Source organism: Mus pahari, chromosome 4 (assembly GCF_900095145.1).
Source record: "Mus pahari chromosome 4, PAHARI_EIJ_v1.1, whole genome shotgun sequence".
Lineage (NCBI taxonomy): Eukaryota > Metazoa > Chordata > Mammalia > Rodentia > Muridae > Mus > Mus pahari.
In genome coordinates, this window is record NC_034593.1 from 79,667,053 (window position 1) to 79,690,364 (window position 23,312).

The 23,312-nt window shown below is 53.5% G+C and overlaps 3 protein-coding genes across 9 annotated transcripts; 2 read left to right on the top strand and 1 right to left on the bottom strand.

Annotated features, from left to right (window-relative positions):
• The first annotated feature begins 1,452 nt into the window (after positions 1-1,452).
• Positions 1,453-5,676, top strand: Muc1 (mucin 1, cell surface associated). 2 transcript variants are annotated; one of them, XM_029537783.1, is made up of 8 exons: positions 1,453-1,552; positions 2,321-2,710; positions 2,744-3,477; positions 3,578-3,630; positions 3,766-3,899; positions 4,028-4,149; positions 4,231-4,380; positions 5,327-5,676. In XM_029537783.1, the coding sequence occupies exons 1-8, from the start codon at positions 1,495-1,497 to the stop codon at positions 5,399-5,401; spliced, it is 1,716 nt and encodes a 571-aa protein (XP_029393643.1). In that variant the 5' UTR covers positions 1,453-1,494; the 3' UTR covers positions 5,402-5,676. The 2 variants fall into 2 exon arrangements, with proteins under 2 accessions (XP_029393643.1, XP_021052298.1); XM_021196639.2 differs by having other exon boundaries at positions 2,237-3,477.
• An 830-nt stretch (positions 5,677-6,506) lies between these two features.
• Trim46 (tripartite motif containing 46) lies at positions 6,507-18,287 on the bottom strand. Of its 5 annotated transcripts, none has more exons than XM_021195600.2 (10): positions 18,106-18,282; positions 16,543-16,804; positions 15,981-16,324; positions 14,805-14,948; positions 14,597-14,692; positions 11,356-11,609; positions 10,981-11,102; positions 9,744-10,046; positions 8,614-8,911; positions 6,507-7,625 (listed from the first exon to the last, which is right to left on the bottom strand). In XM_021195600.2, the coding sequence occupies exons 1-10, from the start codon at positions 18,166-18,168 to the stop codon at positions 7,229-7,231; spliced, it is 2,283 nt and encodes a 760-aa protein (XP_021051259.2). In that variant the 5' UTR covers positions 18,169-18,282; the 3' UTR covers positions 6,507-7,228. The 5 variants fall into 5 exon arrangements, with proteins under 5 accessions (XP_021051259.2, XP_021051262.2, XP_021051260.1 ...); XM_021195601.2 differs by having other exon boundaries at positions 6,511-7,625; positions 18,096-18,287; XM_029537569.1 differs by lacking the exon at positions 18,106-18,282 and adding an exon at positions 17,512-17,660 and having other exon boundaries at positions 6,511-7,625.
• Positions 18,288-18,356: 69 nt separating this feature from the next.
• Krtcap2 (keratinocyte associated protein 2) lies at positions 18,357-22,128 on the top strand. Of its 2 annotated transcripts, none has more exons than XM_021195605.2 (5): positions 18,357-18,910; positions 19,181-19,335; positions 19,474-19,537; positions 21,476-21,542; positions 21,970-22,128. In XM_021195605.2, exons 1-5 carry the CDS (start codon positions 18,907-18,909, stop codon positions 22,088-22,090), a joined length of 411 nt encoding a protein of 136 aa, XP_021051264.1. In that variant the 5' UTR covers positions 18,357-18,906; the 3' UTR covers positions 22,091-22,128. The 2 variants fall into 2 exon arrangements, with proteins under 2 accessions (XP_021051264.1, XP_029393432.1); XM_029537572.1 differs by having other exon boundaries at positions 18,788-18,910; positions 19,184-19,335; positions 21,970-22,122.
• The last annotated feature ends 1,184 nt before the right edge of the window (positions 22,129-23,312 follow it).

Below are 23,312 nucleotides of genomic sequence, written 5' to 3' on the forward strand. Positions count from 1 at the left end.
ACACACGGCGGGAGCGTGGAACCCACGCCTCCGTTTATGCACCTCCGAAATGTTTTTAAAGTATTAGTTTCCGTTTTGTATTCGTTGGGACTAAGAACTGTTTGCCTGCTACAGTTGTAACTGCTCCTGCTGGTTTACTCCGCAACCTATGCTTGCGGGATCCGGCCTGGCACCCTCAGTCCATGCTGCTGCGAACCCAAAGCCCTCCCCAAACTCAACTGTTTCTGCCCTTCATAACACCTTTCCGTTCTCCCCAAATACACACACACACACGGGTTTGCCTTGTTTCACGTGCTTGTTCGCCCCAAATATTATTCCTTTCCCAGATACATCTCAACGTTCTCAAATTCCACGGTCGGCCCACCTACTTACTCTCTGCCTCCTAAATATCTAACTACCTATACATAACCTGTCCTATACCTCCTTCCCAATTCAATGTCATCATATGACTTGATGCCCCCGTGGGGCTCCAACCACTTTTACCCTGCCCGCAACCACTTTTACCATCCCCAGAAGTCTAGTAGCCCAAGTAATGACCCTTGCTTCTCCTCCACAGTGTGCATTCTTTCCTATCTTTCCGAGGCATTGATTCTTTTCGCCAAGGCACAATTAACTTCCTTAAGATAATGTCTCAGCTTGGGCTGTGCTGCCAAACTATCGGCTGATGCGAGTACACCGCGCGACGCTTGCAGGGACCACTAGAGGGCAGGCGTTTCCGGATAGAAGGGCCGGTCAACCTGCCACTCAAGGTGGAGGGTTGGGTAGGAAGGACCTTAGGCTTCAGTGGAGCCCAAGTTTCGTCGTTTTTTAAGTGGAAATTTCCCCCACCGCCTTTCTCGGGAGAAAGCCAAAGAGAGACCCAGGCTACTGGAAAGTCTGGCAGGGGCGGGGACTGTGGTTTTCAGAGTACCAGGAGCGGTTAGAAGGGCGGGGCTGTTCCGGGAAGTGGAGGGGGGGGTGCAGGGAGGGAGACTAACACTAGCGACCTGTCCACTATTATCCAGCCCCCCTATGTCCTCTCAACTTATGAGAAGTGGTTTTCAAGGACCCGCAGAGAGACTAGGAAAAGGGATCGGGGGACCTAGGGGTGGGCTTCCCTTGTCACAGGGCCTTTCTGTGTTGCTTTTCCTCTTCTTGGCGGTCGTTCTGGGACTAAAACCAGAGCCAGGGGGGCCCCAGGTTTCCTCCACATACACACCTAGGGTAGTCAAGGAGCGGTTGGTAAAAGTGGGAGGCCAAATGGAGAAAAAACAGGTTCTCATAAGGTTGAGTGATTGGAGCCCAAGTACCCTACACAGGAATGACTGGGGAGGAGGAGGAGGAAAAGAATAGGGGAGGGGGCGGAGTTTTGTTACCTGTCACCTGCTCTGACTGTGCCTAGGGCGGGAGGGGGACTGGTATAAAGCAGCAGGCACCAGCGCTGTTCCACCACACACACACGGAGCGCCAGCCTTGAGTCTGTTTCTAGCCCCTTCCCGCCTGTTCACCACCACCATGACCTCGGGCATTCGTGCTCCTTTCTTCCTGCTGCTACTTCTAGCAAGTCTAAAAGGTGAGAGGCGCAAGGTGGTGAGGGGCCGCGCTGTTCAGGTGGGACTCCCAGTCTTTCTGTGGAGTTTGCTTACTGGTAGATTATGAGAGTCATAAATGGGCATCCATACGGGGATGACCCAGTATGTGCCAGGAGGGAAAGAGGCTAAGGGAGGAGGCTGAGAAGAGGTGACCCCCAGGAGAGTGGGCGCTATGGTAGGCAAATACTCTTTGTGGGGAGTAGAGAGGAGCTGCTGTGTCAGGAGAAGTAGCTCCGGAGTGGAAGAATGGGGCCGTGTGCAGTGGTTCCAGTCTATAGTTCCCACACCCACCCGGGACGCTCAGGTTCACAGAGAGTTCAAGGCCAGCCTAGGCTACAGTATGAATACTGTCTCAAGTAGAGGAATGAATGAGCCAGAAGCAGAGGTGAGACCTGTTAGGGAGGCAAACCAGGGGCTACCTGATGCTAACCTGGTCCCCCTTCCTTCCGGGGTTACTTTGCTTTCAGAGTTTATATTTTTCTTCTTGCTCTGATTTTTTTCATCAACCCAGTAGTTTTTTTTTTTTTTTTTTTTTTTTTACAACTTTGGCTCTAGCCAGAACTAAAACATCACACATGTTATCCAAAGCAACCCAGTGTCCAACTCTGTTCATTACTGCTGTGAGCATAGAAACCGTTTACCCCTCGTCTTCCACTCTGGTTCAGGTTTTCTTGCCCTTCCAAGTCAGGAAAATAGTGTCACCTCATCTCAGGACACCAGCAGTTCCTTAACATCGACTACCACTCCAGTCCACAGCAGTGACTCAGACTCAGCCACTACACCTCCAGGGGACTCCACCAGCTCTCCAGTCCACAGTAGCACCTCTTCCCCAGCCACCAGCCCTTCAGAAGACTCCACCAGACCTCCAGTAGTCCTCAGTGGTACCTCTTCAGCTCCAGCCACCACAGCTCCAGTGGACTCTGCCAGTTCTCCAGTAGTCCACGGTGGCACCTCGTCCCCAGCCACCAGCCCTCCAGACCACAGTATCACTTCTTCTCCAGTCGCCAGAGCTCCCGAAGACTCTACCACTACTGCAGTCCTCAGTGGCACCTCGTCCCCAGCCACCACAGCTCCAGTGGACTCCACCAGCTCTCCAGTAGTCCACGGTGGCACCTCGTCCCCAGCCACCACAGCTCCANGTGGCACCTCGTCCCCAGCCACCACAGCTCCAGTGGACTCCACCAGCTCTCCAGTAGTCCACGGTGGCACCTCGTCCCCAGCCACCACAGCTCCAGTGGACTCCATCAGCTCTCCAGTAGTCCACGGTGGCACCTCGTCCCCAGCCACCAGCCCTCCAAGGCACTCCAGCAGCTCTCCAGACCACAGTAGTGCCTCTGTGCAAACCACCAAGGCTGTATCAGACTTAGGTAGCACTCCAGTCCACAATGGCATCTCAGTCACAACTCCCAGCTCTGCACTGGACTCAGCCACCAGTCCAGATCATGGTGGTACCTCAACTACAACTAACAGCTCTGAATCGGATTTGGCCACCGCTCCAGTTTACAGCAGCACGCCATTCTCTACTACCAAGGTGACGTCAGGCTCAACTATCATCCCAGACCACAGTGGCTCCTCGGTGCTACCTACCAGTTCTGGGTTGGGCTCAGCTACCAGTCCAGTCCACAATACCTCTGCAATAACTACGACTCCAGTCAGCAATGGCACTGAGCCTTCAGTGCCAAGTCAGTACCCTGTTTCTACTACCATGGCCAGCACTACTGCCAGCAGCTCTTACTATAGCACAGTACCATTTTCTACCTTCTCCAGTAACAGTTCACCCCAGTTGTCTGTTGGGGTCTCCTTCTTTTTCTTGTCTTTGTGCATTCGTAACCACCCATTTAATTCTTCTCTGGAAGACCCCAGCTCCAACTACTACCAAGAACTGAAGAGGAACATTTCTGGATTGGTGGGTACCAGCCTAGACTCTGCCATGTGTCCCCTGATGTAGCTCTTCAGGACTGCATGGCTCACTCACATCAATCCTGAGTCTTCTCCTCTTATTCCAGTTTCTGCAGATTTTTAACAGAGATTTTCTGGGGATCTCTACCATCAAGTTCAGGTACTGTTCTGGATTTGACTTGGGGGAGGAATGGACAGTCTCATGACTTTGTGGTGTCTGGGGTGGGGGCAGGGGCGGGGAATGCTGAGCTATTAAGCCGAGAGTCTACCTGAGCTCCCTATTTCCTGTGACCAGGTCAGGCTCCGTGGTGGTAGAATCGACTGTGGTTTTCCGGGAGGGTACTTTCAGTGCCTCTGGCGTGAAGTCACAGCTTTTGCAGCATGAGAAGGAGGCAGATGACTATAATCTGACTATTTCAGAAGTCAATGGTGAGGTGATAGCCCCAGCTGCAGCCTGGCACCACAGTATGGGGCTCTACCGCCTGTTTACTTTTGGTGCCAGGAGTGGGAAATCCACCTCCTTTGGGGACTTCCCTTACCACCGTTTTCCCTTCTAGTGAATGAGATGCAGTTCCCTTCCTCTGCCCAGTCTCGGTCTGGGGTACCAGGCTGGGGCATTGCCCTGTTGGTGCTGGTCTGTATTTTGGTTGCTTTGGCTGTCGTCTATTTCCTTGCCCTGGTAAGTCTCAGGCCTTCCGCGGCGCTGTGTGCCCTTGGTAAATGGAGCCCCGCTGGCCAGTCCAATCTCTTGTCTCCCTAGGCAGTGTGCCAGTGCCGCCGAAAGAGCTATGGGCAGCTGGACATCTTTCCAACCCAGGACACCTACCATCCTATGAGTGAATACCCTACCTACCACACTCACGGACGCTACGTGCCCCCTGGCAGTACCAAACGTAGCCCCTATGAGGAGGTAAAGTGTATCCCGAAGCTTGGGCCAGCGACCTGGGCAGGGTGGGGCCTCGGGAACCCAAGGAACTCCAGAGAGGTGAGCAGTTGGAGCCCAGTAAGGTTGGGAATGGAGGTCGAGTTCTGGGGGATCAGACCTTGGGAGATGACAGAAAAAAAGTGTCTGCACTACCAGTCTTCCCCAAAAAGCCTCGCTGTCTGTCTACCTGTACTAATCTGTACTCATTAGGATGCCCAGAGGTGAGGCGAGGCGGTCCGGTGCCCCTGGGAGCCCCGCCCACTGCATTCCCGCTGGCCTCTGAGGGTTGGGGGGGGGGAGTAGATACAGAAGGCTGGGGTAGGGTGGGAGGGCTCTGGCAGGAAAAGGAGTTTCCTCTTGCTAGATGAGTGTGCTGAGGGAGTACTTGGGAGTTTCAGGAAAGCAAGGGTCCCCCTCTCTCTTCCCTCCCTCAGGCCTTTCCCTACAGAATCTCGTAAATAATTACTGTGGCTACCTGAGACCAAAAGGCCAGTGAGACAGAAAAGCCAGTGGGTGGGGAAGGAGACAAGAACATCCTTTTCTCGCCCCACTTTCCTCCTCCTCCTCCAGATCTACACACAAACACACACACACGCGCACACACACACACACACACACACACACACACACACACGCGCACACACACACACACACACACACACACACACACACACACACCCCTTTGGTCCAGAGGATCAAAAACTAAAAGGAGAGAAAGACAGGCGGGGCCTACAAGAGGGCTAGGGACCTACAGCCAAGGGGGGGAGGGGGCCTTGGAGTTGTGTGTTTACAGTCACCTGGCAGCTCTGGAGCCAGCAGGTGCACACTCTGAATTAACCCCTTGAGAGCTTGCCAGGCCCCTGGCCCCAGGTGCCATCGGGGTTCTACCTGGAATATTCTTTTTCCCTGAATTTATTTCCCCTTCACTCAGGTTTCGGCAGGTAATGGCAGTAGCAGTCTCTCTTATACCAACCCGGCTGTGGCAACCACTTCTGCCAACTTGTAGGAGCAAGTTCACCCCACCCACTCGGGGCAGCTGCGGCAGTCGGCTCCCTCAGTGGTCACTGCCAGACCCCTGCACTCTGATCTGGGCTGGTGAGCCAGGACTTCTGGTAGGCTGCTCACAGCCTTCCTCTGAGGCTCAACTCTGTAAGCCTGGTGAAGCCCAGCCCTGCCCGGAGGTGGGGGTGGGGAGGGGAACTGGAGTAGTGGTGGCTCTCAGAAGGACTGGCATGGAAAACTGGAGACAGGGATGGGAACCCAAACATAGCTGAATAAAAGATGGCCTCCTGTTAGTTATGCCAATTGTGGTTTTTCATCTGCAACTCTTGGGTCAGAGCGGCCAGAATGCGGCTATGAGGGACCTGGAAGGGGCCTTTGGGGGAGGACGCCAGAAGGCAAGGAGTCACAGAGGGGTGGAGGGCTGGCCGTATTCGAAAACAGGAATATGGGAAAGAGGTGACACAGGGACACAGAGGTGGCCTGAGAAAAAACTGAGGAATTGCCTCTCTCCTATGCCTGGCGGCCCTGTAGGAAGGAGGAAATGAAACCTAGGCTGGCTCCAGTGGGCCTGCCCCAGACCTGGCCTCAGCTTGCGCCCATGACTCTCTTCCGAGGCCAGCCCATGCCCCTCTCCGACTGGCACAGTGCCCTTAAGGCAGCTCTATTCTTAGCTGTCCAGGTGTGAAGCAAATCCTTGGACCACAGATAACAGCAGCAGAGTCAACACAGCCGTGATAAGCCAGGGCTGGGACAGATCCGGGTGCTGTTGGCACTAGGCCCTGGCCCTCAGCCACCCCACCCGCCACTGCCTCTGGGTGGGCTCTCTGGCACCCTCGGAACGAGGAAGTGGTTCTAGTTCCCTGACCCCTTTAGGTCAACACCATGCCACGCCCGCAGCTACATCCCCTTAGGGTCCATATCTGTGGTCGATACCCAAGGTAAAGCTCTAGGCTAGCAGTCAGTGCTGCGCCCCCTGGCGGTGAGTCATGCCCTGGAGGCAAGAGTCGGTTTGGGTCTGGGCCGTAGGTGCAGTGGGACCTCCTACCCTTGGGTGTTGATCGGTCGGACCAGAAATTACCAGAAATGGTCTCACTCCGGGAAAACAGAAATGTGCCTGGTGTCACAGTTTATTGTTTATAAACCATGAAAATTACAGCTGTTGCTCAGCACAGGTCTAGCAAATGCCCGCTGTACGGAGGCAGTAGCAGGCACCAGAGGCCTAGCTTGGCCCAACCCGATGGGGACACCAGCCTTAACTGAGTTCCCAAGGGAGACTTGGCACGTTGGCATGGGTGCTGGATAGGTAAAGCATGCAAGAGAAGAGGGACAGAAGGGACATGCAGCTGGAGGGAATAGGGACCCAAATAAAACAGGATAGGTTCTCCTCCATCTCACTGGGAGGCTCAAAGCCTGGCTGCCAAGGCTGTAGTCAGCATCAGTAGGGCAGGGGGCGCTTGGCAAGGCAAGGGCAGAGTTGTCAGTCATATCCAGTGTTCCAGGTGCTGTCCCTCCCAGTAAGCCTGAGGAGCACAGGCCAGGGACGGAACAGGGCTTTCTATGCCTTGGTTACGATGCCAAGGACGGGGCCTGGGTCAGAGACATGATGAGCCTGCGGCCTAGGCCAACAGGTAACACAGAGAATGAAGGACATCCAGAGATAAGCAGAGGAGAGTCCCTTAGTCAAGGGAAGCCCCGGGAAGACACCGCTGGCAAGGTATGGGGCAGGGCCACGTGGTTAGGGAAAGTCTGGGGGAGAAGCTGTTGGGAAAACAAACTTGATGCCCAGAGACCTGGGGAGCAGAACTCAGGTCTGAGAGGGGGCCTGACAGGCTCAGTCCAGCTTGGCGAAGCCCCCAATGGTGACTTTCCTCTCAGGCTTGGTGCCCACGGGCTCCTGCAGCTGAACAGCGCCACCCCCAATGAAGCAGAAGGCAGGGCACACAGGCCCTGAGCAGTCCAGGGGGCACTCCAGCAGCCCACGGAAGGACACGGCATCCAGGAAGGAGACCCGTCCCCGCTCGTAGTCCAAACAGATACCTAGGCGGGGTGGCAGGGGCACTGTGCAGCTGGCGGCAGCGGGGCCATCCCTCCCTGTCAACCCCGCATTAGAACTCGCTCCGGAACCCAGCAGGATCTTGCCCATGCCGATGGTGAGGAAAGCAAAGGGTGGTAACGCCTCCACGGCAGCGTCCTCAGCACCGCTGTCGTGCCCACTGTCCGGGTCGTATCTGTAGGAGGGGAATCCAGAAGAAAGATGTTGGGAGGCAAAGGAGAGGAGAGGGGTGGGGTCAGGGAGCTGGGATGTTGGAAGAATGTTGGGGGACAGGAGGTTGCAGGTATTAAGGTGAATACATGTTGAGGGGGTTAGACCATAAGGCTCGGGGCTTTAGTCTGTGTAGGAGAGGAGAGTGCATGAGAGAAGCGGCATGGGGAGGAAGAGATGGGGTGTTGCCACAGCACACTGGAGAAATGTGGGTCTTGTCAGGATAGAAGGTGCTGAGAATCGTGGCGCTAGGGAAATCAGGTTAGGGATGCGGCTGCCAAAGCCGGGCATGTTGGAAGGATGAGGTCACCGCGATTAAGATGCGGTGGGGTGAGGGCAGGAGCAGAGTAAGGATGTCGGAAGTTGATGTCTTCGAAGAGAGATGGAGATGCTGTGGCATCAGGATGTTAGAGGGATACAGAAGTGGGGTCGACAGACTTCCCAAGGGAATTTGTGTTGGGGAGGAGACAACTTGAGGAAATGGGATGCTAAGATAAGAGGGCTCGGGAGAGAGGGTTCAGGACGGAAACATGGAGGAGATGTTCATGAGACACCGGGAGGCAAGGACGGCTGTGGAGATTTGTTTAAAGGAAGAACATGGAGGTGTTGCAAAAGGCAGGTGAAGAAGGTCTCAGGGAGAAAACTTTTCATGGGCATATGGTACTGGCGGTCAGGACATGGGATCTTAGACAGGTGCTGTCCTGGTCCCGAGTGAGAGATGGAAGGAGGAGGTAATGGCTCTGCCTTCTATCAACCCCTTTCCCAACCATACACTCTGAAAACCAGTCCTCAAAGTCCTTTCTGCTGAGCCCGCATCTCTTCCGTCCACAAGCCTCTCGGGCTGGCTTCCATGCTCCTTGCTCTTACCCAGCCCCAGTCCCACCTAGGCAGGTCTGGAGGCCCGTCACCACCCTCGCCAACCCCAGCTCCTCCCCCCTGCAGAAGGGCCTGACCTGGGGCTGATCACATCCGGGGCACCCTGGAAGCTTTCCTGAAGCTTGCTCTCCAGCCCGACGCCCACCTTGACCAAGTAGGAGGCAGGGTCTACAGCACAGGCCCAGTAGCTGCGGCCCTGGGTCACAGCCACGTCACCCAAGACCACGTCCACGCTCAGGTGGCAGCCCGTGAGCAGCCGCTCAGCAGCCAGCAGCAAGGGAAGCCCTGGGATACTCCGCACCGCTCGCTGGTCCTTGCTGATAGCTAGCCGCTCTCGGCTCGCACCCCAGCGGCCATCAAGGAAGAAGTGCAGGACTGGAAGCAGGAGGTTGAGACAGAAGGAAGGATTTCAGGGACACACTGGCACTGGGGACTATGAGGTGTCAGCACAAACACTGGGAATTTTGGGCACAGGGAACAAGTTGTCAAGGAGTTCAGTCACCAGGAGCTGGCAGGGGCCCAGGGGAATAGGGCATGGGAAACTGAAATAGAGACATAGGGAAGAGAGAGGCATCCCAAACAGACATGGGAAGCCAGGAATAGCCACAGTAGACTAGTGGGCAGAGAAAGCAGTGTCGCATCTCTAGCTAACTCAATGTCCCATTCTCCACAATTTGCCCTGTGGGCCATCTCCACTATGGTCCCATTCTTAACGCCACTGACCTGAACCTTTCACCCCACACTCTGGTGCCCATACCCGACCTCTCAACCTAGCCCTGACCCTTTTGTCTTTCACCTGAGTGCTGACCACACTTGGCAAGCCACTTCCCTAACAGTGACTGAGCCCTTGCTGTAAGTCAGAAGCTAAGTCTTTACATGCACCATTTAATACTGGTGTCATTACCAAACCACTCTATTAAATATTATTATTACTTCTGTAGAAGGGGACTCTGAAGTTCAGAGGAAGAGAAAAATGTGGCTCAAGACACAGCTGTCAAGGGGTAAAGGTGGGCTTAGAACCCAGGCAGTCCAGCTCTAGAGGAAGTGAGCACAACTCTCACATTAAACTGTACAGATTATATAAGTTAAATTGTATTGCATTGCCCTTCTGGTGCCCATTGGGACTGAGTCGAGTACCTGGGCCATCCGGTACCCTCTGCGTGGACATCTCTGTCCACCACAAGAAACCTCCTGTCTGTGTACTCACCGGGGGCTGGGGGTGTGTGCAGGTGCACATCTTCACTGTACTCGCCGTAGCCAGCCTTGTTGCAGCCACGGACACGCAGCACGTACACGGAGCCCGTGTCGGGGTTCTCAAGAAGGGCACTGGTGCCCCTCACCTCCTCCCGGCGCTGCCAGCGCGTGGGGCCCGGCTGGGCGGGGACATCTGTGCGCCGGAACTCAACAGTGTAATGCCAGGCAGGTGGCGAGTGAGGGGGCAGCCGCCAGCACAGGAAGATCTGATCATAGGCAAAGGTGCGCTGGGTGTCGATGACAGGCGCCTCGGGCACTGTTGGAAGAGACAACGGGGTCAATCAGGGCCTGGCACGGAGAGCCGGAGAGCAAAAGAGGAAGCAGCGGGAGCCGGGGGGTGAGTGTAGGTGAGGGAGCTGGGAAAGGAACTTTTTAGACACTGGTTGGGCAAGGCAGGGCCCAAAGGAGAAAGAAGTGGGCGAGTGCCGGACAGGGATAGGAGCCCGAACTCTGGTCCTAGTTTGCCACTACCCTAATTTGGCCTGAAGTGAGCCACTTTCTCTCTCTGGGTCTCGGTTTTCTCTTCAGTCAAATGACAGCATGAGACCAAATGAGTTCTGAGGACCCTCACAACTGAGACTCTTTGAGGTAAGAAGGAGCCCCAGAACGAGGCAGACAAAGGCCACTGGAGCCCAGGCAAGAGAGCCCTGAGCGGGAGGGAGGGGGAGGTAGGAGGGTTGAGAGGGAGGTAACAGGGTCAGCAAGACGGAAAACAGGAAGGCAGCAGAGAGGAGCCAGCTAGCTCACAAGCGAGAGGTGCATGGAGGTCAAGAGGGAGAGAATGGGAGTTCAGAGGGTAAGGGTCAAGATAACGAAAGGTCAGAAGGACCAAGAATTCAGGGTATATTAGGAGAGAAGGAAGCAGTATGTGGGTGGCCAGGCTGTGTGGGAGCACAGGGAGAGGAATAGGGAGGGGCCCAGCGGGTGGCAGGGCCCCCAGGGCAGGGCTGCTGACTTGCCTGGGGTGCTCCGGAGCAGAGTCCGCGGTGGCCACAGCCTACAAAGAGAGAGGGAGAAGCAGCGCTGAGCGCGGTAGGATGGTGTGGGTGTGGCGGGGTTGGCTGGGTGGGAGTGGCTGGCCAGGCCAGGCAGGAGGCCAGGAGGTCCCTGGTGGGCACTGCCCCCCGGGTCCGCTGCAGGGGGAAAGGGAAGAAGGCTCTGGTTGGACACGGGCCTGGCTAGCTCCTTACCTCTCAGGAAGCTAAGCTCCGTCAACAGCTTCATCTCACGCCCCACATCCAGCTGGCAGTGGCGGAAAGAGGAACTGGCAGCCGGCCGGAATGTCTGGAGGGCCTCAGTGGCTCGGGCAATCCTAGAGCGGGGCAGGCAAGGGTCAGGTGTTGCCAAGTGGGCAGCAACCCCTCCATGGCATCCTACCCTACCTATCCCTAGAGCCACTGCATCAGGTCTCCCTCACTCTTGAGAAGCTCTAGCATCAGGCTGACCCAATGAAACCCCTCGAGGCAACAGCTCTCCATCTGTGTAGTCTAGCTACTGTTAGCGACACCCACGGTGCCCACCTCCCTGGAGCCTGCACCCTTCCCGTGTGCCACGCCCCTCGGTACCTGTGATGCAGCTGTTTGGCTGCTTGCACAAAGCAAGGCTGGTCTGTTTCCTTAAGGACTTCCTGGGCATAACCCACCAGACCCGAGCCATCCAGCAGGCTCTGGTGCTCATGGATCTGGGCGCTGAGCCGGGATAAACGCTCCTGCTGGCACTCTTCGATGGCCTGAAGCAGTGAGGCCCGCTTCTCTTCCAGCACAGCCCCTAGTCCCCGAACCAGCTGGGACACCTCCTCTTTCGCCTGCTGACCACTCACCTGTCCAAGGAGGAACACCCAAAGGATAAGAGACTTACACCAGCACTTGCACCCGCCCCCAAGACAGCACACTGTACCATCCTAGGGGACTTTTTTGTTGTTGTTGTTCATTTCACCTGTCCCTCAATGGGGCCAGGATCATGACTGGCAAAGCACCTATACCACAGATATGGTCACCTCCTGACCATTTGTACTAACTTTCTGAATGCTCACATTGTAACTGTAGGCTAAAGGGAAGCAAGCCCCTTCTATTTCCTAGATTTTTGGCTTGATATAGGAAGCCAAAATGAATATAGGACAAAAATACAAGAGTCCTATTAATTTTATATCTACTTGTGATCTTTTTTTTTTTTTTGGTTTTTTCGAGACAGGGTTTCTCTGTGTAGCCTTGGCTGTCCTGGAACTCACTCTGTAGACCAGGCTGTCCTCGAACTCAGAAATCTGCCTGTCTGCCTCCCAAGTGCACTACACCCGGCTTACTTGGGATCTTTTAAAAAGTATTTTTATGTGCATAGGGGTTTTGCCTGTATGTGTGTCTGAGGACCAAGTGTGTGCCTGGTATCTGTGGAGGCCAGAAGAGGGCATTAAATAACCTGGAACTACTTATGTTTATGAGCCACCATACTGGTGCTGGGAATTGACTCTGGGTCCTCTGGAAAGCAGCCAGTGCTCCTACCCCACTGATCTATCTTTCCAGCCTTTATCTGGGGATCTCTATAAGAGACAGGGTTTCATGTAGCTGACCTGTGTACGGAAGAGAGATCCCCCTGCTTCAATTTATCCAGTCTTGGGATCACAGCATAAGACACGGTGACCCACTTAAAAGTTTAATTAATTAATTAGTTTTTATAATTTTTTAAATATATAATTTATTTATTTATTTATTTGTGTGTGTGTGTGTGTGTGAGCACTGGTGCTATGCCTGAATTTATGTCTGTGTCAGAAACCCTGAAGCTGGAGTTCCAGATAGTTGTGAGCTGCCATGTGGGTGCTGGGAATCAAACCCAGGTCCTCTGGAAGAGCAGGCAGTGCTCTTAACCACCAAGCCAACTCTCCAGCCCCTATTAAATGTTTAAAAGAGTAATTCAGGTGCTTGAGTGATAAGAGCAAGTAAGCACGGAGCAAGGACTGAGTTCATTTCTTAGCATCTATCAAAGGAGGCCGAGCGCCCTGTAACGACAGCTCCAGGAGATCCAATACCTTGGGACTCCATGGGCACCCCTCCACGTGGGGTGTACTCACAGACACACACACACACACACACACACACACACACACACACACACGCATGCATAACACCTGAGGAGTTATTTTAAAACAATACAGTTACATTTTAAGTATTTATGTATTTATGTATAATTTAGTAGTACCCTGTCTGCATGCCAGAAGAGGGCAACAGATCCCTTTACAGGTGGTCTTGAGCCACTATGTGGTTGCTGGGAATTGAACTCAGGACCTGTGTAAGAGCAGCCAGTGTTCTTAATCACTGAGCCATCTCACCAAACCACTGCAGTTACGTTTTTAATTTTTTTTTTTTTTTTNTTTTGTTTTGTTTTTCGAGACAGGGTTTCTCTGTGTAGCCCTGGCTGTCCTGGTTTTTTTTTTTTTTGTTTTGTTTTGTTTTTCGAGACAGGGTTTCTCTGTGTAGCCCTGGCTGTCCTGGAACTCACTTTGTAGACCAGGTTGGCCTCGAACTCAGAAATCTGCTTGCCTCTGCCTCCCAAGTGCTGGAATTAAAGGTGTGCACCACCACACCCGGCCTAACTTTTTTTTTAATTTAATTTTACCAGCCATTTTTGTGTTTTATTGTTGTGGGGACTTTGGGCCTTGACCATGTACTAATGCAGCAGAAGGTATGCCTACTCCTTCAACATATAAAATATCTATTTCATTTGTGTGTGAGTGTGTGTGTGTGTGTGTGTGTGTGTTTGTGAGCGTGTTTATGTACACCACATGTGTGCAGAAGCCCCTGAAGCCCAGAGGACGGTATCAGAGCCCCTGGAGCAGATTCCAGGTGATCATGAGCTGCCTTGTAGCTGCTGGGAACTGAACCTGAGTCCTCTGCAAAGGCAGTAGGTGCTCTTAGCCACTGGCTCATCTCTCCAGCCCTCATGTCCCCCCCCCCNNNATGGAGACACACATGCTCCACCATAGGCCCTGTCCATCCCAGGGCACTGTATTTGTGAAGAAATGATGGGATAAGTGGATTTATGGGCTGGAGTAGTGAACCCTAACCTTGTTGCTAAGAGACAAACAGGGAAAGGCTAAAAACTAGTGGAAGTTAAGAGCTCCTTTAAATAGTTGGTCATTTGGATACATTGCAGCCCAATTTACCAGTATCCGTCCAACAAGCCTGTTCTGGGACTTCAGTGTGTGAAGGAGGGCCTTTTTCAAAATATCTTTCTATCTGGATGTATGTCAGAAAATGCAGTAAATGCCCTTTCTGAGCCTACAGTTCGTCCAGCGACTGCAACTTGAAATCACCATTACACTAACTGCTCATATTTTACCCTAGCTCTTTCATAGTCTTAATCTTTTTATATGTCACCAAATAAGAAAGGCCAGGACTGCACTAATGTCCATGTGTGGCCCACTAGCTCCAGCACACTGGTGACTGTGCCATCGCCACCATCCATGTGGCCCACTAGCTCCAGCACACTGGTGACTGTGCCATCGCCACCATCCAATGCACTGTCAGCTAATTCAGACAACCCAACAGAAGGAGCTGTTCCCCACCCCAGCCTCACGGTTGTGCTCATCTTGAGTCTAAGTATATTTGAGCTCCTTAGCCCCCAGCTATTGCCCTCCTACGTTCCCTGCAGCCCCAGTTCGAGCCCAACCCAGGGTACCTGTATCCTTGCCAATAATGTTTAACCAGAGCCTCCACCAACATACACCCTGCTCCTGTGGGCTCTGAACTGGCAGCAAGGCCATGGGACATGCCCACCCACGTGGGACCGAAGGCACACGTCCACGCCCCTCCTCACCTCAGTGTGCCTGATGGTCTCTTCCAGCTCACAAATCTGGGTCTGCACGGTGTCCTGGTTTCCCAAGATGTATGCCAGGCTCTTTGTTAGCTTATCCTAAGGGCAAAGAAAGAGGTGGGCATCATCCTGGCTCAACAAGAAGCAAGTCAGTAGGAGGTGTGTGGTGCTGTGTGTTAGCGCTAGGGCTGAGGAGGTAGGGGGTCTTTACCTTGAGGGCCTGGTAGGCACTGAGCACTGGTGTGATCTTGTGCCCACTGTGGGTACGCCGTACTCTGCAGAGTTGGCACACCAGCCGTTGACATGTCTTACAGTAGTGGGTCACCTCTTCTTTGTGGTCTGGACACATCAGACCCTAGGGATGCAAAAGATAACGAAACAGTCAGCCACTTGTGTGTGTAAGGATGCTGACCTACCAGCAATTGCTTGCCCCTCTCCAGCAGTGAGATGAGAAGCAAGTGGAAACAGCTAACCAGCTATTGTGCTCCCTAGCGCCACCCAATGGTGAACACCAGGCATTAAAGCATTTATGAACTGACCAAGCTGTGGCCTAGCACTGTTCCTCCATCTAAGTATATAGTAATGACAATGGTGATAGAGTTCACCTTTGTTCACCATTGCGCCCAATTCCTAGAAAAGCATTCTGCATATAAACAACTTTTTTTAAAAAAATATATAAACAACTTTTCTGAGGCAGAGTTTTCCTGTGTACCCAGTCTGGCCTTTAACCTCCAAGTTTCTTTATTCACCCTTCCAAGTGTTGGGGACTCATGCATTCGCCACCATGCTTAGCCAGATAACGAACATCTCCTGTGATCCTGCAGGTATAGTCACAGCAGAATAGATTCTCTCATCTCTATGCAGCTGGTGAGATGAGAGACCCATAGATGGTTCAGTGGATGTTAGAGACACGAGCTGCTATACAGCCAAATGTGAAGGTGCATGTCCGTAATTCTAGTGCTCAGGAAACCGAGAAAATGGGATCTCCATGAGTTCAAGGCTAGCCTGGGCTATATGGCAAAGTGCTGACCTGTTTTTTTTCTTAATAGTTTATTTTGAAATATGTGTATGTGTCTATGTGTAGAAATGTGCATGTAAGTGCAGGAGATAGAAGAGGCGATGTACCCCTGGAGCTGCAATTACAGGGAAACAAATGTGATTCTCTAGAAGAGGTCTTAATCAGAGAGCTCTCTCTCCCCAGCTCTAAGACCCTGTCTCTCTCTCTCTCTCTCTCTCACACACACACACACACACACACACACACACACACACACACACACAAACCTTACCTAGCCCTCTTTAGAAGCCCACATGCCGGTCACCCCCAACCCCTGGTTCAGCACCACGGCGGCCCCTCCCACTTCAGACCATACAAGAACTGGCTCACCTTGGGGCGGAATGAGAGAGTGGGTAGCGTGGGCTCATGTTGCGCTTTCTGAGTGCCCCAGGGGTGGAAGAGCTTGAAGCATTCGTTACAGAAGGTAGCTCGACACTCTGTGCAGCCCTTGGTGGCCTCTAGTGGTGGGGGCTTGCACAACTGGCACAGGATGGCTCCTCCCACACTCACACTCTGTCGGTACCTCTCCACCACTCGCTCTAGGGTCAGGTTTCGGAAAAGCCCGGAAAGGCCCCTCTCCCCCAGCTCCACATCGCCCTGGCAGGCTGGGCACGGGAATAGGATCGTCTGGGGGTGCAAGGCACCACGTTTCCGCCCAGGGTATGTCCCAAAGCCTGTAGATGGACCCAGGAGGCACAGGTGAGAATTACAGCTGGCTGGGGATGGGTGACATCTGGTCAACTAAAATGTGGAATTTCATTGCGCCAGAGATCAGCTCTCATCAGAATTCAGACAAGCAGTAAGACGCTCCGCCCCAGAATGACAGACAGATGCCCCTGACCCGCTTCCGTCTTTCTACATCCCCACCCCATCCCACAGGCCCCAGCCACACCTGACTTAAGGAGCCGGTCCAAGCGATCTGGCTTGGGGAGAGTTCTTCGAGAGAGGCGGGGGCTGCGGGTAGAAGGGGTGGAAGCAGGAGAAGTGGGCTCCGAACTCGGATCCCCACCATGGCCTATGTACCCCTGCTGGCCCAAAACCTCCCGGGCACAGGCCTGGCACACGTTGTGGGTACAAGGCAGCACTAGTGGCTGCTTGTACATCTCTTGGCACACTGGGCACAGCAGTTCCTTCTCCATGTTCTTCATGCTTGTCTGTGGAGGAACCAGGAGGTTGTGTGAGAGCTAGGACACTTGGGCAAACCTCAGCCCGGTCCCTTGGCTGCCAGGAAAGCTACCTACTGCTTTGGCCCAGTACCCGCCTTCGTTGATTCACACACCTCCCCAGCTCTCTGTCTCTTGCTTCGGCTCCCTCTTGGGGAGCCGAAGGTCCAGCAAGAAGGTACAGTTGGAGCTCTGGCCTCCCCCACCATCGCGCCCCACCCCCATCACTCCCGCTGCAGCAGTGTTGGCAGGCAGTCCTCCCGCCTCACCTGTCTCCATCCCTCCATCTCTGGATTATCAGCTTGCTTCTAAGCATTTATTTCAAGGGCACCACCCATTCTACAGCTGGGTGTTGTCCCCCGCCCCTTTCTCTAGCAACCCTTAGACGCATGACTGCTCCCCGCGGCCAGGGTGCGCTAGCTCTGAACCGGCTGGGCACTGGCCGGCGCCCCAGCACCCATTCTCCATTCTTCAATTCTATTTCTTCCAGTCTCCCCAAATCAACCCATCTCTCTTCGCCTTCTATACTAGAGCTATCAGGTCCAGTCTGGTGGAGAAATTCGGCCTACTTCAACCCTTTGCCCAATCTGGGGTGGGGGAGGAGGGAGCGCCCCGCCTACCGGCCCCCTCCCCACCGGAAGTATCCCTCCCCCTTTTGGTGAGGGGTCTTCTGGCTATTCCCCACCCCCACACCTCACCTTGGTCCCTCTCTTCGCAGCCATCCCGGTCAGGGGCGCAGCTGACACAAAGGAGGGAGGGAGAGGGAGGGAGGGGGAAGGAAGTGGTGGGGGGGAGCAGGGTTGGCACCGCCTCTGGGAGAGACGGGCACGGGTTACCATGGCAACCGCAGGCTGCGCGGCAGCTAGCGGGGGGGGGCGGGTTGGGGGCGGTAGGGTGGGGGGTCGGGAGGGGTCCAAATTGGGAACTGCACCCAGGAGCGTTTTTTTCATCACCCCCCCTCCCCGCCACACCTGTCCTCAGTTTCTTGGAAAACATCCAAGCTCACACATGCCCCTTCTCATAGCCCTGGTGCACGCCTGGCAGCTACCCCAAGCCAACCCGCTGGGTCCGGGCAGCTTCTCACTGCCTACACCCCAGCAAACGGGAGTCTCACCACTCCGCTGTCCCCAGGATCCCTGCACACTGGCGTCTCCGCCCTCCCAGTCATTTCTGTCTTAACTAATCCCTTCTCTATATTCCATATTCTTCCTGGACCCCCACCTGTTCAAGGGTCTAGCTTGCCCCGACCCCTTACATCCCCTCCCTTCCCCTTGACCCCCACCTTAACTCACACTGATGCGGACTAGTGCATCCATGATGGAAGTGAAGGTCTGCATATCCTCACCCTCAGCCATGGCCCTACTGTGCCCGCCCGCCCCCGGGTGCCCGATCCTGGCTGCTGCTGCGAACCCGGGGCTTAATGCAGGAGCCGGGTGGGGTGAAGGGAGGGGTGGGGAGGGTGAGATGTCACTGCGCATGCTCCAGGGACTAGCTTCGAACTGCGTCCGTCGAGGTAGGGGGTGGGAAGTAGTTCTTCCCACGTGGTTCTCCAAAGGCGGTCTAGGGGGTGGGTAACATGGAAGGGTATTTGAGGTAGGAACCATTCCTTCTATTAGAAGCTTGCATTGATTCCTGGTCATACTACTCACATAAAGCAAGAAGCTCGTTTCAGAGGAAGAACTCCAGGTGGACAGTGCTACATCTTGGGTGGCACATATCTTCGGGAGTTGTTGAGGCAATCATAGTGGGCCAGGGAGGTCTGAGGAAGTTGTACGGGAGATGACATGAATAGCAATGAAGGCACAAGTGACTCTAGGCTATGGGATCATGACTGAAAAATGTGAGTGCAGCTTGTCCAGAGAGGCAGCAGATGCCCGGGCTACCGAAGGCTGGAGACCAAGCAGGGCGGTGGCCTAGAATGCTCTTCGAAGCATTATTTCCTCCTTGCCGCAAGAGGGCGCTGCACCCAAGGCGCGAAGAGGAAGAAGTAAAGCAAGTCCACGTTGGCCCCGACGCCTGCGTACAGACAACCGCGCCGCCTTTGGCTCCCCTCTTTCTCCAGGGACACGGATTGGACCCACGGACGGGGCGTGATGGGTAACCGCACCGGCGGGATGCCCGGGCTGCTCTAGCGGGGGTGGGCGTTGGGATGGCTTCCTTTTCTCCGTAGCCTCGGTAAAGCTGACGTGTCCTGGTTTCCAGGGAACTAGCATTTCCTCCGGACAGGCGGGAACTTGGGTGTGCAGGGCCGGGTGGTTCCTGGAGGTCGCCGTGGGGTGCGGGGCTGGGTCACTTGGAAGTGGTTGGTGAGCCAAGCTCCGGAGTGAATCTGCCTGAATCTTAGCTGACTCTTTTTCTCATTTATAGTAGTCGGTACCGGGACCTCCTTGGCGCTGTCCTCCCTCCTGTCCCTGCTGCTCTTCGCTGGCATGCAGATCTACAGCCGCCAGCTGGCCTCCACCGAGTGGCTCACCATTCAGGGGGGCCTGCTGGGCTCCGGCCTTTTCGTCTTCTCCCTGACTGTATCTTCCTCGCGCTGGAAGGGGAGGCGGGGGTGTTTGAACAGAACTTGGGCGGGGGTGGGTGGCAAGGGCGTTGCGTTCCCTCTACTTCCCAGCCCTGTCTTGTTGCGTGAGTTTCTTCTTAATTCCGTCACCCAGGCCTTCAATAATCTGGAGAATCTAGTCTTTGGTAAAGGCTTCCAAGCAAAAATCTTCCCTGAGAGTAAGTGAAACTCAATAGTTGACTGAACTCTATTTTTTTTTTTTTAACCGCTCCCAAACATGATGCTGAATTTCCCTGTGCTTAATGATAAAGGAGAAATACATTTGCTTAACACAATCTTGAAGACGGAAGATGCTTTCAGATTGAGCATTTTATCGGAGCTGGAAGAGAAGCACTAAAAGGAGAGGGGGGAGGGGAGGGGAGGAAAAGAAAGAAAAAGGACAATCTGGTCTGCTCTCAGGTCAGGTTCCAATCCAGTCAAGTCTGGGCTGATGTCTGATGGGCATCCTGGAGAAGGTATTCTTTCTCCCTGTGAGAAAAGAAAGCAAGACCAAGCCCACGGAGGGATTCTGATGTGGAACTGAGCCCGTACTATTGACTGCTGCTGGAGGAGATTGCAAAGTCTGTTTACTGGGATGTTACCAAGAGCAGGACCCCTGACTGAAAGAGAATAGAGAGAATAGAGAATAATCGCTAGAGCTCACTCTCTTTCTCTGCATCTCCTTCTCTCTCCCTCTCTTCTCCTTCCCCCTTCTGTAGCCCACGCTGGCCTTGAACACCCCGTGTGGCTGTGGATGACTTTAAACCCTTGACTTGCTGATCCCCCTGCCTCTACTTCCCAGGTCCTGAGATTAGCACTACCTCATGTAGTTTAGGAGGTGCTGGGGATTGAACCCAGGTCCTTGAACATGCTAGGCAAGCTCTCTCCCAACGGAGGCACATCTCCAGCCGTGATAGATGAGTTTTTGTGTGTGATGATCCTTGTTAGATGGTTCACATAGAGATCTGATGGAGAATAGGGCTCATAAAGCACAAAATCGGCATCAGGACCAAGCCACTCGGAAAGCCACGTGCTGGGAAAATCAAGCAGTTGTAGCCCCGTGAAAGACTCACCCAGGAACACCAACACCGAGGCCCGCCATTGTTGCTCCAGTTCCTTGCCCTCCTCCAGGTTGCTGTCTGCGTGGTCCTGTCGCGGGTTTGTCCAGAGCTTCTGTCTCTTCTACTCTGTCCCATGTGTTTCTTATTTTCTGAAAGAAATTGTTGGAAGGCAAGAAACTTGCCTTTCAGCCAGACAGTGGTGGCACAGGCTCTTAATCCCAGTACTAGAGGCAGAGGGAAGCCGGTCTCTGTGAGTTCAAGGCTAGCGCTATCTACAGAGTGAGTTCCAGGACAGCCAGAGCTACACAGTGAAACCTGTCTTGAAGTGGGAAGAAAAAATATCCTCTTCTTTGCCTTCCTTTCTGGCTCCAGCTGGACAAGTGGACCTCTTAGCCCCTTCCACCCTCTCACCCTTATCCTGTCCTCTTAGGCCATAATCCTCTTTCCTAAGCAATGGGAACAAGCCTGCTCTCTGCCCTTCTCGAGCGTTTTATTTTATTTATTGATTTACTTTTGGGGCAGGTTCTCACTGTGTTGCCCAGGCTGGTCTTCCCTGGGATTCCTGGGCGTAAGCGATGCTTCCTGCCTTGTCCTCCAGACTGGCTTGCTGTATAGGCATATACCACTGCGTTAGCTTTTTTCTGTGTATGTGTGGGGTTGGGAGGGGCAGGAAGTTAAATGAGATGTGGAGCCAAGCTAGTCAAACAAAACGCCATTCAGATCTTCCCTTCGTGTCTTGAACAAGTGTTCAGGCACAAGGCATTTGAAGTCCCTGCTTTTATCAAGGCATACCTATTTTGTTTGTGTTGTTTTTTCTAGTCAGGATTTCTCTGTGTAGCCCTGGCTGTCTTGGAACTCCCTCTGTAAAGGAGGCTGGCCTCCAGCTCACAGAGGTCTCCCTGCCTCTGCCTCTAGTGCTGGGGTTAAAGGTGTGTGTCCCCATGCCAGGCAGGACATAAGTTTTCAAGCAGGTTCCTCACAGGGTTCTAGACTCCTACTTTTCCGTTGCTCTTTTGAGAGCCTCCTGACTGACGCTCCCTCTTCCCGTCTTCCCAGTTCTCCTCTGCTTGCTGTTGGCGCTCTTTGCCTCGGGCCTCATCCACCGAGTCTGTGTCACCACTTGGTACGTATCTGACAGCTGGGCAGGTGGTACAAAGACACCGTTTCTTGTGGGACCAGATCATCCTATGGTGTTACCAGTCCTTTCCCTTCCCACCATATGCCACCTCCTCTGTTCACCCCCCTCTTTTTTTTTTTTTAAGGTTATTTATTTATTATATGTAAGTACACTGTACCTGTCTTCAGTTGCACCAGAAGAGGGCGTCAGATCTCATTACAGATGGTTGTGAGCCACCATGTGGTTGCTGGGATTTGAACTCAGGACCTTTGGAAGAGCAATCGGTGCTCTTAACCACTAAGCCATCTCTCCAGTCCCTCCCCCTTTTTTGTCCTTAGTTTCCCAGGCCTAAATCTGAATTCTTGACCTGAAGCTGGGGTCTGCCCTAGTAGCAACATGGCTATTGGTATAATGACTTATTTTCACTCCCTAGCTTCATCTTCTCCATGGTTGGTCTGTACTATATCAACAAGATATCATCCACTCTGTACCAGGCGACAGCTCCAGTCCTCACACCAGCCAAAATCACTGGCAAGGGCAAGAAGAGAAACTAACTGTGAATGAGTAATAAAGTTGTTTCTTTGTAGCTGTGTCTGTGAACTGTGACAGTAGACCTCATCTGCCACTGCCTGAGCGGGCAGGTGCTGCAGGGTCCTCACCTTCCACTTACAAGAGAGTCATTGTGGGAGAAGAATGCAAAAAGACCAGGGTCTTAACCCATGGGAAGAGAGGTTAAAGAGTAGGTAATACAGGAGGGCCTGTCCTTCAGAAACAGAGGAGATTTTATTTTTTTATTTTTATTTTTTATGGTTTTTCGAGACAGAATTTCTCGGTATAGCCCTGACTGTCCTGGAACTCACTCTGTAGACCAGGCTGGCCTCAAACTCAGAAATCCGCCTGCGTCTGCCTTCCGAGTGCTGGGATTAAAGGCGTGCGCCACCATGCCCAACCTCAGAGGAGATGTTTTAAAGCATTATTAACTGGTGTGTGTGTGGTATGTGTCCATATGTGGGTGCGGGTGCACATTGTGTAGGTGCTACTGTCCCACCCAGCATGAGCAGAGAACCTGTGCGTGCGTGCGAGGACTCTGGGTTGATCACCAGCCCTTGCCTCTTCCCTCTGGCAATCTGTTTCCCTCCCCCTTTATCTTGTTGTCAAGATATTAAGAAATCCATAAGTCTTTTCGGGGTAGATCCAGGAGCAGCCAGCCCACAGCCTCAGCCAGTCTTGACGGAAATGAGGCAAGTGGCCCCAGATCCTGCTCTGTGCTGTCATGAGAAGCAGCTCTCTGTCCAGGATGCTTGTCCTTTAGAGCCCCAAGGTCCCCCCTCTCCCAGTGGATGCTTCAAACTTTAGGTACCACCCATTTTGGTCACTTCTGTATACTCAGTAGTGCCTGAGAGTGGGAAGTAGGTTGGTTGAATGAAAAAAATTATCCTTCAACCCTTCTAGGACAAAATCCTACACATTTAGAGGCACCTAAAGGTTAGGGAATAAGGCTCAGTAAAGATGAAGCTAAGTAAGGAGGTCTGATGAAGGCGGCCACACTGCCCATTCAATCCCTCTGCCTGGCCCAGGAGGAGGAACTGCACAGTTTGCATAAAGTGCCGAGAGAGGGCGCTGTGAGCCCATCTATGCTGGACACTCAGTCCGACCTCTCCCTGCATATTGGTCCTTAAGGACTAGGCGGTGCTCTAATTCTTTGGAAGCCAATCTAGGGAACTCAAGGGCCCAGACACCTTACTGTAAGGGTAGAAGCATTACTTCCTGTTCCTG